The 14,159-nt window shown below is 40.1% G+C and overlaps 1 protein-coding gene across 2 annotated transcripts; it reads right to left on the reverse strand.

The window, feature by feature from the left end:
• Nucleotides 1-3,845: 3,845 nt before the first annotated feature.
• On the reverse strand, nucleotides 3,846-12,654 carry LOC117506863 (transmembrane protein 43). Of its 2 annotated transcripts, XM_034166528.1 has the most exons (12): nucleotides 12,519-12,654; nucleotides 8,865-9,010; nucleotides 8,587-8,721; nucleotides 6,474-6,568; nucleotides 6,330-6,379; nucleotides 6,144-6,213; nucleotides 5,981-6,051; nucleotides 5,765-5,892; nucleotides 5,584-5,658; nucleotides 4,892-4,993; nucleotides 4,675-4,792; nucleotides 3,847-4,582 (listed from the first exon to the last, which is right to left on the reverse strand). In XM_034166528.1, the coding sequence occupies exons 3-12, from the start codon at nucleotides 8,659-8,661 to the stop codon at nucleotides 4,380-4,382; spliced, it is 987 nt and encodes a 328-aa protein (XP_034022419.1). In that variant the 5' UTR covers nucleotides 8,662-8,721; nucleotides 8,865-9,010; nucleotides 12,519-12,654; the 3' UTR covers nucleotides 3,847-4,379. The 2 variants fall into 2 exon arrangements, with proteins under 2 accessions (XP_034022418.1, XP_034022419.1); XM_034166527.1 differs by lacking the exons at nucleotides 8,865-9,010; nucleotides 12,519-12,654 and having other exon boundaries at nucleotides 3,846-4,582; nucleotides 8,587-8,858.
• Between the last annotated feature and the right edge of the window lie 1,505 nt (nucleotides 12,655-14,159).

The raw sequence follows: 14,159 nt of genomic DNA on the forward strand, positions 1-14,159 counted from the left end.
CTTTTTTGAGTAAATGCTTCAGTGGAGCATGAGCATGGCTAAAACCTTTCAGCCAGTAGGGCTGTACAATATAGCCAAATATCATATTGCATTATTGTATCATATGATATACGATATGAGTATGATTTCACACAAAGTGCAGCAACAGTGAAAATTAAACATTCTTAAACAAAACAGCTCATTTTGCACTCATCATAAGGTTAGGACACAGTGCTCTCCAAAAGTATTGGAACACTTGGTATTTCACACATTATAGGTTCAATTTCACTGACATTAATCACTATCTGTGTATATATCATCAAACAATAATTTCAAATTGAATTGTTGCAGAACCTACCACTGTTTTGTGGCTTTTTACGACAACGTTGCGTGGTTTGTGGCTTCATCTACCATGGGCATAGTTTTTTGTGCCATTTCCAGTTTGTGACTTCATCTACCATCGGTTTGTGGCTTTTTACAACAATGTTGTCCGGTTTGTGTTTTTTCCCCTATGGGCAGATTGTTTTGTGCCATTTCCAGTTTGTACCTTCGTCTACCATAAGAGCGAGCTTCGTGCTGCTGCACGGTACTACGCTCATATTAATGTAACTATAATGGGGACTCAACTCTTCGTGACTTGGACTGGGACTCAAACAGCTTGGGGACTTAACGCGTGCCTGAGATTGCAGGACTCCACAAAGACAGTGACCAGGAACATTCAATGCATGCATCATGGGCTAGTGACCCAAAATAATCCAGTTTTAATAAAGTCACACAAAATGTTTGATTTTTACTGCTGGGCACTTCCTGTGTTTTTGCAGTATTAACAAAATCTGTGGCTACAGTTTTATACAGTACTAAAAGTGACTAGTTTTAAATGAATTCCATTCCATACTGTTCCATTACTAATGGTCTCTGCCTCAATTTTATCTAAATCCTGGGTCTGTTAGTGAAGCTTATGGCAAGCGGCTGGCGATCACCTTAGTATTTTCTCTGCTTTCCTGTCGATTTAATGCTGATGAATTATACCTTAGCAGTGGTTTTTCTGGGCGACTGATTCTGCCCTTTTGCTCTCTTTCCAAGGTGCGGAGGGTAGTGTGCGGTAGTGGCGGGATACTGGACTGAGCACAGGATGCCATGCCTGAATTTGATGCAGAAGATGTCTTGAATTACTGTTTTCTATTTCATCTGCTGTGTAAAACTTTGCAAAAACCTTGTAACTGTTAGAATGGCCTAAGCAGTGGGTCACCCCTCTGACTCTGGTCTGCTTGAGGTTTCTTCTCAGTATGATCAGAGGGAGTTTTTCCTTACCACTCCCACCTATGTGCTTACTCTAGTCTGGGGTTGGTAAGGTTAAGCCTTACTTGTGTGAAGTACCTTGAGGCAACTTTGTTGTGATTTGGCGCTATATAAAATGAAATAATTTGAATTGAATTGAATTTCATAATATGTGAAGCGATAATTGAAAGAAATACTTAGTTGGTTGTCATCTTAGTTGATTGTCAAAAGTATTATTATTGTTTATCCTTGCACATGCTGTTCGATGAACATTTTCCTCTACTTGCACCCACTTTGTGTGTTGTCTTAAGAGCTGACGTAACATGTGAATTTCTCCTCTGTGAGATCAATAAAGTTTATCTATCTATCTATCTATCTATCTATCTATCTATCCGGGTTTGATTGAGCGTCCTGGACGGCATGTTGTGCGCTCCACGGCGCCCCTTGCGGCGGTTAGCGGGTGCAGCAGGTCAGATGATCAGCTGTAGATTCTGGTCGTGGTCATGCTTTCATAACCGCTTTAAAACACCTTCACCACGAACACGTCCGTGCACTCGGAGGCAGGTTGTAGTGGTCTGAGTGGGTTAAAGGCTCGTTAAAGCAGCATGTATCGCTCTCTGTACGCCTTCCGATCCGCCGAGCCCAACTCGCTGCACTTCTCGGCCGGAGAAAGCTTCATAATCCTGGAGAGGAGCAACAAACACTGGTGGCTGGGCTCCCGCTGCAGCTCCGGAGAAACCGGCTACATCCCCGCGTCCTACATCGAAAAAATCCAGGTAAACACGACTTTAATCTTTAATGGGAAGAAGCCAGGGCCGGTGACTGCGTGGTCACGTGATGACTAAGACGATCAACTGCGCGCCACAGCAGTGGTCTCAAACTTAGCCCCAAACACACTCACAACTGTTTGCGCCAGTTTTTTACTTGTGTAATGCTTTTATTTTATTTTTCTTAAGCAAATGTAGTCAAGTACTGTCAGTATTCAATTTTGAGGTCATGGAAAAACATTTTTTTTTGTATTTTTAAACATGATTAAGTTTGGCATAAAGAAATCTTTTTATCTACATATTTGGCCAGGGGACCTGCTGTCATACCTGCTAAAGAGTTAAGTGCTTAAGCCCCGCCTGCTGATTTGAAGAATGTTTCCACAGCCTACTGAGACGAAGTATCAATACACTGTGACCTGTAGTCTCATTTCAACACGTGCACACTTGAACTCAAAATGTGTGTGCACGCTTCACCATAAGGGAAGACTGGAAACTAAAAAACACAAATGTAAACTTTGTGTAATAAATTTCTTTGTAAGAATCTTTATAACTTGTGTCACTTTGTTGACTCATTAATTGCTGGATCAACATGGAGGGACAGACAGTGAAGGCAACCTATCTGATAGCCTTTGCATTTTCACCTCCACTTGCAAATCCAGTCCTTCAATTTCAGACCACTAGGGCAATATTTCAAGTACTAAAGATATTTCAGGTACTGCACAATGCCTTGTCCTTAATGTCCATACAATTCTACACCGGGACTGGGAAAATGAGATGAGGAAAAAAAAAAAAAAATTCCACATACAAAGTGCTTTATTTTTAAACATCCAAGACAGTACAATGACTGAAGATTCTCCCTGCTTGCTGGTGTTAGCCAAAGTCGTTTCATCAAGCTGAAACAATTTGGTAAAACTGACCATCACAACTGCAAAAGTTGTCACTTCAGATGATCTCACCACCTGACTGTTGCAATAACATCAATATATAGCACAAGTCAGATTAGTAAAAAAAAAAAAAAAAGGCACCCTGAAAAATTTCCACAATCTATCTGAAAATGTCCACTGTAAGTTACTTGTTAAAACAGATTTATAACTGATGTACATAGGCAACACAACCGCACATGCTTATGTTACAAGTTGGTTTGTATCTGAGGCCTCAAAAGGTTCATTACTCAGTAAACCTTAACATGTAGGAAGAGTCGGTGATTAAGAACCACTCAAATCCTCTGTTTCAATTTGTGAGCCAAATCCTGCTGAGTAGTTTTGAAATAAAAACCATCCTTTGTGTGGCTATAAAATCTAAAACAAGATGATGTATGTCACACAAAAACCACAGCTGTAGTGACACAGGACAAGAACAGACAAAAACCCCCCCATCAAAACAGTAATTTCACATCAACTTTAAATAATCAACTATAGAACACCATGCAACATTCAAGGCAGTCCCGAAGACGTGGAAATGTGAACAGCAACATATGCAATGAAATTTTGTACAAAAATGTATTCATGGATGATAAATGTACAAATTCATTCAAACCAATAGTGCAGCAGGTGGATACTAACACTGACAGCTGGCTGTATGGAAGAAACTGCCAAGTTATCTTATTTTCTGTTACATACAAAAACAGGTCCCATAAACATAAATCTTAAAAAAATGAAGGACCCCCCCCCCCCTTTTAACATTGTAGGACATGAGTCAGCTTACTCACTTATACTGAGTGTAAGATATTCTGCAAAAATACAAACATTTATTTCTGCTAGAGTGAACACCTCTAAATTACTTAAGTGAAGCTAGCTCACCCTATCTCACAATGTTTAAGTGTTTAAAAAAAAAAATCCTGGTTCAGCACTCTCAGTCAGACTCACTCCAAAGGTTCCTGGTTCCTACTTGGCCCATACCCCTCCCTCCTTGGCAGAGATAAAAACTGCAAATTGTGTTGTAATATTTGCATATGCTGAATAAAGTTAAGGGATGCAAATCCACCAGTTAAGGATTTAAATACCTACCATCACACCCTGCTTAGGTAAATCAACTAGTTAGCCCCTCCCTCCCGCTGAATACTACAAACATGAGCAGTTCATATTAACATCCAACTCCCAGGATTCGTGTTCACCTGGATGAGATGTTGTGGCTTCAGAGTAAACCTGTAATTGTACTTATTAGGGAACAGATCTTACTATAATAGTGTATTATCTACATCCCCTGTACAGTAAACAACAGTGGAAAAACCAGCCGTACCTACTTGCATACCTCTGATGGGTGGCTAAGCCGTATGAACACTCAGACAAAAATGGAGTTCAGAAAGAATAAAACAGAGGAGCAGATCAAACAATTAAAGGATCTTCAGGTGACTGGTCACTGGTTCTTTTTGTTTGGAAGTTGCGAGCGTGATATGAGCACCGGAAGCATGGCCAGCGCTCCCAGACCCATCGCTACCAACGGCCGGTAAAAAAGCCAACCTGCTGCAATGGTGACAAGGGACAGCGAGCAGGAGATGCACAAAGCGAAAAGTTTCAGCCCCATGGAAACAAGCTCTCTGAGAACAGGAACCCAATCCACTGCAAAAACATGATGATGATAATAATAATAATACACAAATAAAAACTGCAGAGACTGATAATGTGTTTGTACAGTGACAAAGAATGTTTACCTAAAGTGTAGATGATGCGCGTGGTCAGCTGAATACTGAGGAACATCAGTGCCCAGCCTGCAGCCCTCAGTCCCCACGTCTTCATACTGTTGTACTGGTGCTCCCGCTCAAATACCTCCTGCAGGCAGCAACACAACTCTATCAACCAGAAACACCACCGCCACGTGTTTACAGGACACCGTTACATACTGCTTCTTTTCCACAAATCCACACCAACCTGTGCGGTGAGTTCCTCCAGGTACAGGATCTCCAGACTGTCCCCTGACTTGGTCCTAAAAGGCACCAGACCATCACCTTTCTGCATGGCCACAACGCTGACCTTGGAAAAATAAATAAATTCATGGTTTCCCCTCACAACTGAAGAACAACATTAAACAAGGTTAGTGTCATATTTCTGAGGCAAGGACAGGAATAAAAGATCAAATTAAAGAGACCCAAATGCAAATCAGTGAAATCAAAACACAAAAAGTGTGTGATGTAATCTGGGAAAAACAGCACTGGCTGGATTTTTGAATGCGCTCAAACTGCTGCGTTACAGTCTGATCACTTACAGTCCATACACACTGCAGTACGTCAAGTGTTTATGATTCTGACTAACACAAATTTGTGTCACATCATATAGAGTACGGCCGGCTTTTAATCTCACAATCCTCTCACGTGAGTTCAGATGGCGCGACTTTGCCCTCCTTTTCAACGTCAAATCGAGGAGGACTCAAATGCCACTAAGTCCCTCTACTCTGTTCTACCAATCTGACAGGAGCACGACAAATGGCTTGTTCTTGTTTTCAATTTTGTTTTTGGATACTTTGACACAAACAAATATTCCGCTACTGCATGACAAAGTGGAACGAATTGTAGAAAATGCCCCAGTGATTCATTAACAAGTGGAAAATGATCTGCAGCACTCACAGTTTGGGCTGGGCCGAGGTTTGACGCTTCACCACTTAGTCCAGCAAAGGAGAACCTCACACGCACGTCCCCGACCTTCATGATTTACATACAGAAAGTAGTAACCGACTGAACCCACCCGTGTGGAATACATAATACAGGAGACACGTTAATACATGTGGAAGGATCACGCGATGCTCACCTCTGGCCTACGCGGGTTTGATGTGTGATAGAAATAATCATCATCAATTGTAAGAAAAGGATCCAAAGTATCAGCCTGAAAATCCCTCAGACTCAAAGTCTGAAAGTTATTTATCTTCTCCACTAGTCCTGAAAATGAAAGAATCAAACTCTGATTCATAATAACAACTGTTATGATATTGTGTTTGCTGCTTTTCTATCAGTTTAAAATACACACCTTTAGAAAGAAGAAAAGGCCCAACTCTGACTTCAGGAGCCACGACGGTCACACTCTCCACTGCCATGGCACTAAACATAACCAAAGATTAAACTAAAAATGGGCAGCATACAGTCAAACTTGATTTATTAAATGTTCTAATGTTCAAGATCAAGAACACTACCTAGGGTTCTGGTGACCAATTTCCTTATCGAAATGATGGCTGTTGATCACCTCTGATTTCCATTCAGTGTCTGAAAAAGGGAAGTTTCAAGTCACAACTCATGGAACTTCAGTCTGAGATCTTAGTACGACTCAAACAGGCAACAATATTTAGAAAGACCATCAGGGAACATTCATAACAACTCACTGTAAGTGTACGTCGTCTCAGTTTTGGTCTCACCGTTCTCTTGATAGTCCCTGAAATTAATAGTACCACCCTTAACTCAGTCTACCAGCGCTCTAATGACCAACACTTTAAATGTGGCCTCTGATGGAGACAACCGAGACTCACTTGCTCTCCTGGTACTCCACCCACTGGTACATCTCCACCTGCCTCTTCAGCTTCACAGCCTGCACCACCACACCGTAGTTTGGGTCATGCAGGGGCTAAACACATACACAGATAGCAAACAACGCATTGGTTACCCACAGTAAATAAATTTAAACTAGTGCAGTGCCCGTAGGAAGTAGTATTCCTTAAAAATGAGAGCTCTGTTGACGATCATACGAAGTTGGCGTATGAGAACGTTCCGCCTTGTGATAATAAAGCAAGAGCATGTGTCTGTGGCTCGCATATCTGTCAGAGTGTTTGTGTATTATTATTTATTTCTTTAATTTATTTCTTCTGTCTCTCCCCAATGGAGATAAGCATCTGTTTAAGGCAGAGAGTGACTATGTCGACGCTGCCATGAGAACGTTCTACCTTGTACCTATAGTGATGATTACTTTCAAAAAAGGTTTTGAAAATTAATCCCAAAAAAATTCCTAATAAAGCATGCACATCATTGTGCCATGTGGACGCCATATCCGAAAGCTGAGGCTGATCTGACAAAGAGAGATATGTGAGCCACACACACACACACACCTTATCATCATCTTATTATTATTATTAGGGCCCGAGTAGGCCAAAGTCCTGCGAGGACCCTATTGTAATTGAGCTGTTTATTATTATTATTCACACTTTTCAAATCCCAATTTCGTCTGTTTCCCATGCTCAAAAACTCACAAACTTTGCAAAGTCATCCGGTCGGATCTGAAATTCAATATTTTGGGGTTTGCACACATGCTCGTAGCAAAATGGCAAATAGCACCCCCTACAAATAAAAAAAAAACCCTCCCCATTGAGTTTTTTTTTTTTTGTCGTAGCCTCACAAAATTTGGTACACATATTTACCATGCTAGGATGCACAAAAAAGTCTGTTACCATCATGGTGAAATGTTGACAGGAAGTCAGCCATTTTGATTTTAAGTTTGATTTTGAGGTCATTTTTGGCCATTTCCACTACTTACATTTGAACGAACTCGTCCTAGGGATTTTATCCAATTGTCTTCAAATTTGGTCAACATCATGACCCTATGCTGATCAAAAGTTATCAAAAGAATTTCTGTAGGTCAAAAGGCGTGGCTGCTATGGTTCGTCAAACTTTGGTGAGCATTTTGGAGCACGCTGTTTCATTTTGAACAGCTGTTACGCCCAAATACTTCATCATAGAGCCTTCAAACTTGCTGGACATGACGGCTCCGCCCTGAACATCCTCCTCGGATTTTGTCCAATACACTTCAAATTTCTTTCAGACCATCCACAGACTATACTGATCAAAAGTTATCAAAAGCTTTTTTCTATGTCAAAGGATGTGACCGCTATGGGGCTGCCATTTTGACCCTTCGCTATGGAACATCAAGTCATGATAACTCTTCATGCTTTGTCTGATCAACTTGACCCTTTACATTTGATGACAGTCAGCCCCTGAACACACCTGCCCCCTCTGTTTGTGCTGAGCGCCCCCTAGTGGACAAACCATCAACTTGTTATAACTCCATGTATTGTACCTTGGGAGGCAGTGGCATGGACACGAGGGCCCGTATATGACTGCTTGCAGTCCTAGTTATTATTATTATTATTATTATTATTATATTAAGTACTAGTATGAAAAATGTCTTCAAAAGTGGACCTTTAATCAAGGGGTTTTTTAGAGGGCACATCCCCCCCAACAACATCCTCTTTCTGTCTGGATTCGCCCCTGGTTTGCAGTCTGAGCTATGAACAATCAAGAATTTGTGTATTATGTGTAAAGCCTGACACTAATTGAGAATTAAGAAGGTTTTTCAGTTTATTTTATAACACGTCATCCTCAGGGAGAGATTTTAGGGCTTTTTTTGGGGGGGTGTTAGGTTTGTTGTTATGTGTCAAGGGTTCTGCAGCTGTGTTTTAACCACAGCGAGGACCTCACAGAGGCACGCGGAGCAGACTTTGAAAGAAAAGTTTAAAAATATGTTTGTAAAAATTTTTCTCTTTGCTCGCTGTGTGGTTTCAGCACTGAGACACACTCAAACACACAGCAGGCTTGATGAACTCTCACAAGAAGCTAAGTTCTGGTGACGAACAAATGTCAATACTGAGCTACCTGTAAGGTCTGCAGCTCTGTAGACAGGTGAACTAAATGGTTGTTGTTCTGCTGGTCAAGGCCGAAGGAAGGCATCAAGGAGACAACCTGAGAAAGACCTTCGTCCAGAGAGGATGCAGTCTGCAGAGCTCGCCCCTTAACACAGGAGTGGGCACAGTGAGGATGAACTGTTTTTCTGCTCTCATGCCAAAACATAAGTACTTTGATTTTTAACAACTTGCATGGTATCTTTAAAGTGAAACATCTGAATGAAACAGTTTTCCACTCTTATTTCTTACCTCATTGGTGAAGAGAACATAAATTGAGAGAAAAAACAGTCCGATGCCAACCGCTGTTCCACCAACAGTGTCACCTAATCTCTCCAGAAATCCCGGGCTGGATTTAGCAACACACGCTTGTGTGTCTTCGAATCTGAACCTGAAAACTAAAACAAACATGCAAACGCAACTGAAGTGTCTGCAGCTACTGTGACTGTGCAGCCAGATAAAGCAATCTGACTCGCCTATGTTTGGTCTTTTCTTATAATACAGAGTTTCTGGTTATTTTAGAAAGCTGGGATACTCTTCTGTAGCCAAGAGAGGGACAATTTAAAGTGAATAATGATGAATTACAACCCCTGGCAAAAATTATGGAATCACCGGCCTCGGAGGATGTTCATTCAGTTGTTTAATTTTGTAGAAAAAAAGCAGATCACAGACATGATACAAAACTAAAGCAATTTCAAATGGCAACTTTCTGGCTTTAAGAAACACTATAAGAAATCAGGAAGAAAAATTGTGGCAGTAACGGTTACTTTTTTAGACCAAGCAGAGGGAAAAAAATATGGAATCACTCAATTCTGAGGAAAAAATTATGGAATCATGAAAAACAAAGAACACTCCAACACATCACTAGTATTTGTTGCACCACCTCTGGCTTTTACAACAGCTTGCAGTCTCTGAGGCATGGACTTAATGAGTGACAAACAGTACTCTTCATCAGTCTGGCTCCAAATTTCTCTGACTGTTGTTGCCAGATCAGCTTTGCAGGTTGGAGCCTTGTCATGGACCATTTTCTTCAACTTCCACCAAAGACTTTTAATTGGATAAGATCTGGGACTATTTGCAGGCCATGACATTGACCCTATGTGTCTTTTTGCAAGGAATGTTTTCACAGTTTTTGCTCTATGGCAAGATGCATTATCATCTTGAAAAATGATTTCATCATCCCCAAACATCCTTTCAATTGATGGGATAAGAAAAGTGTCCAAAATATCAATGGAAACTTGTGCATTTATTGATGATGTAATGACAGCCATCTCCCCAGTGCCTTTACCTGACATGCAGCCCATATCATCAATGACTGTGGAAATTTACATGTTCTTTTCAGGCAGTCATCTTTATAAATCTCATTGGAACGGCACCAAACAAAAGTTCCAGCATCATCACCTTGCCCAATGCAGATTCGAGATTCATCACTGAATATGACTTTCATCCAGTCATCCACAGTCCACGATTGCTTTTTCCTTAGCCCATTGTAACCTTGTTTTTTCTGTTTAGGTGTTAATGATGGCTTTCATTTAGCTTTTCTGTATGTAAATCCCATTTCCTTTAGGCGGTTTCTTACAGTTTGGTCACAGACGTTGACTCCAGTTCCTCTCATTTGTTTTGTTGTGCATTTCGATTTTTGAGACATATTGCTTTAAGTTTTCTGTCTTGACGCTTTGATGTCTTCCTTGGTCTACCAGTATGTTTGCCTTTAACAACCTTCCCATGTTGTATTTGGTCCAGAGTTTAGACACAGCTGACTGTGAACAACCAACATCTTCTGCAACATTGCGTGATGATTTACCCTCTTTTAAGAGTTTGATAATCCTCTCCTTTGTTTCAATTGACATCTCTCATGTTGGAGCCATGATTCATGTCAGTCCACTTGGTGCAACAGCTCTCCAAGGTGTGATCACTCCTTTTTAGATGCAGACTAATGAACAGATCTGATTTAATGCAGGTGTTAGTTTTGGGGATGAAAATTTACAGGGTGATTCCATAATTTATTCCTCAGAATTGAGTGAGTCCATATTTTTTCCCTCTGCTTGGTCTAAAAAAGTAACCATTACTGACTGCCACAATTTTTTTTTCCTGATTTCTTATAGTGTTTCTTAAAGCCAGCAAGTTGCCATTTGAAATGACTTTAGTTTGTGTCATGTCTGTGATCTGCTTTTTTTCTACAAAATTAAACAACTGAATGAACATCCTCCGAGGCCGGTGATTCCATAATTTTTGCCAGGGGTTGTATAAACGTTATCAAACTGACTAGCCACTTGCTCATGCACTTCAATGTGGCATCACAACAATGTAAGTACTGGTTGAAAAAGCTTAAACCTATGTTTTGAGAAGAAACGTGTTTAGAAAGAGTACTTATTTACCAGTAATTGCAATACATTTAAATGAGTCAGATCTTACTTTTAATCCACCTCAGCAGCCAAACATAATGATCAGTTTGTGTGTTGTTGTACAGTGAACGTGCTACTTGACTTCTTATATTTATCTGGATGAGCAAATCAAATAAAATTCATTGCATCAGGAAAAGTTAAAGAATTAAATCATTGAATTTGAAGGTTACAGAAAAGGGTGCCGCTAAAGGTCTGGACCCGGATGTATCATGTACCAACTGTTGCTGCAGCACTTCAAGTTGCAATGTGACACATACTGCACACTACACATTTTGTTGCTCTACCCAGACAACCTAAACCATAAGTTATACATACATTTGTGCATTTGGCAGACACTTTTATCAAAAGCAATTTGTGGCACACTTTTGTGTGCCCAGGATAACCTGAACAAAATCGATCAAATTTTTACTAAATTGAATTTATTAATACCAGGGTACTTTGATCTGGGGTGCGCTGACCTCCTCACTCCAGTGTCAGGGACTCAGCACTCTCCTAGACTGAGCACCCACCCCCCGCCTTCACTGTACATGCGTTATGTTGGAGCGTTAGCAGCGATTAACAGATTATCACCTTGTTTCTGCTTAAAACTGGCTTTTGAATGATTTAGAGGTTTACTTTGTCATCTGATGGCTAATAATCACATTATTCCCTTTGATCGATTTGGGTGTAGAGAGTCAGTCTCAGGCATGCTGGTGTCGCATTCTGATCGGTGCCCCGTCTTTTATTATGAATTACTGCTGAATTTATGTGGAAATGATTGTTGTACAAAAGCTTCAGATATCTGTTGCTGAGATAGAACATGACAGTACAGTTTAAAGCAGAAACGAGGTGATAATCGGTGAATCTCTGCTGACGCTCCAAAATGACACATGCGCAGTGAAGGCGCAACGAAAGCAGGGGGAGTGATGAGTGCATCACACCGGGAACCTTCCACACTGAAACCAAGCGCACTAACCACTTGCCCACCACCCCTGCCCAATGAATATGCATTAGCTACAGGTAAGGGAGACGGAATGCCTCTGATTGGCTGAGCTTCGTCACGTGACGACCCGTGCCGATTTGTTAATCATAAAATAACACATGGAAAAGATTATTTTGAGAATTGAATCATTTAATAGGAAAAACATGTCAAAGCGTCACTGGCCTCAGCCACAATGTGTGGGTTTACTTTCAGTCTCCATTTAAGATTACAAAAAAATTATTCTTGTATGTAGTTTAAGCATTAAATGACTTTTCCCTTTCTGTACGTATTAAGCTAACTGTACTTGCTAATCTACTTGTCCGGGTTCTGCGACTAAAGAAGTCAAATGTAACATCAAAGTTAGCAGCCGTTGTCAAAATTTCACGATTGGGCGCGACATCGTCGTGAACAATTAGCTAACGTTAAAATAATGGTAAAATTGACGCACAGAGCTAACGTTACCGAACTTAGGTGTAAAAAATAGGAAAAGCGACGAGATTTAACAAGTTAACACTAAATGTTTATAGCTGAAAAACTTACTGCCGCTGCTGAAGACATTTGTGAAATAAGTTCAACACCGCAGTTAAAGAAGGAACTCAAAAGAGAAACGTCGTCAAACCTAACACGGACATACGGCTTTCTTCTTAAGGCATCATGGGTAATGTAGTTTTTGTGTTGGTTAGAGTTAAGCATGATCGTGCATGGTCACTCATGAGCCACTGAGTTTATCAAGTTTAATTGAAATTGTGCTTTGTGTCTTGAAGATATCGCTGTGGGCAGTCTAACAGAACTGTGGAAGGAGGCTAACTGCAAATACTGAAAGACTACATAAGTAATATTAGCTACATAGAGGTTAAAAATGTTAATTTGTCCCCAATAACATACTTAAAGACTTTTTCCTCCAATCCAAAATCTGTTTTTATCAGGTTAGTGTGGAATTGAAAGGCATGTTAACACTGAGGGCCTATGTATGTATCCACAAGAACCAAATTATTAAATTGTTGTGTGTACACTATAGCCATTTATTTTGGACTGATCTGGTTTTGCTGGAGTATGTTGCAGCTCTATATTGCATACACTGGCTTATTTAAGTTTAACCTCATCTGCCTCATTTGTCTGTCTGTTTCAAAACACAAAGAGAAATTTCCATTTAAGGTCTTGCATACATCCTGTCAAGAGTTATGGTTAGGTCAAGGTCAAATCAAGGGTTATAGTCAAAAACATATTAATCATATTTCAGAAACTAGATGAGATATTGCAAAATGGATCTCTGCATACACCTCCTCTAATGTATCAGACCTCTAACATCAATGACATCATGTGATGATGTAAAGCAAAGTTGAAAAATTGGCAGCGAGGCACCGCAGTTGTCTGAATAGCTTGTTTTCTTTAGGTTTTTGACTAAAACACATAAATTTGGATACAAGAAACAAAACAGGAGAGAGAGAGGCAGCAAGTCAATGATAGACAGATGACCAGGAGGACAGAGTTGGAATGTCACGAATGGTGATCTAATGGCCAGCTCAGGGTCATCTTGGTTATACACCCAGCTAACACATAATGTTTTGGTAACGCTATATATTGATTATATTTAGGTTATGGTTACTAGAAATGTTTCTAGAATGCTTTCCTAACATTATTACTTCCTTTTATATACTGACAAGTCATGGTTATAGTTGAGGGAAATTGACAAATATATTAATTCTAGTCTCACTGTCTTTCTTACTCCAAATTTAGTTCAGTGACTATGACTTTATGTTATGTTACCAGAATATTATGGGAATGTTTGGATGAAACGTTCTGGAAAGGCTTGAATGAAACAATGTTTGAATGAAACAATGGTTGAATGACCTGTTGTAAGTGAATGAATGTGCTTGATTCCTCTATGTGATGAAACGTGAAATACTTTAATTAATAGGTCATGTCTATAGTTGAGAGAAATTTGACAAAGCATTTACAAGGATATTACTTATAATCTCACTTTTTTCCTTGTCCAAAGTCTTTGTATCAGTAACCGTCAGCAACTGGAATCAAACACTTGGATGAAACAAGAAGTTACTCTATTTGGTCTAATGTTATTGGAATGTTCTGGGAACATATGCATGAACAACTGTGGGAAGACCTATTTGAAATGAAACATACAGTCAAAAACAGTATATTTTCAAATGGGGATAGACCATG

Source organism: Thalassophryne amazonica, chromosome 3 (assembly GCF_902500255.1).
Source record: "Thalassophryne amazonica chromosome 3, fThaAma1.1, whole genome shotgun sequence".
Lineage (NCBI taxonomy): Eukaryota > Metazoa > Chordata > Actinopteri > Batrachoidiformes > Batrachoididae > Thalassophryne > Thalassophryne amazonica.

Coding starts and splice junctions, on each gene's coding strand:
- LOC117506863 (XM_034166527.1), bottom strand. CDS start 8,781: ATGTTTTGGCATGAGAGCAGAAAAACAGTTCATCCTCACTGTGCCCAC. Junction 6,380..6,473: donor GTGGAGTACCAGGAGAGCAA/GTGAGTCTCGGT, acceptor TATTAATTTCAG/GGACTATCAAGAGAACGGTG. Junction 5,893..5,980: donor GCCTTTTCTTCTTTCTAAAG/GTGTGTATTTTA, acceptor TTTCATTTTCAG/GACTAGTGGAGAAGATAAAT.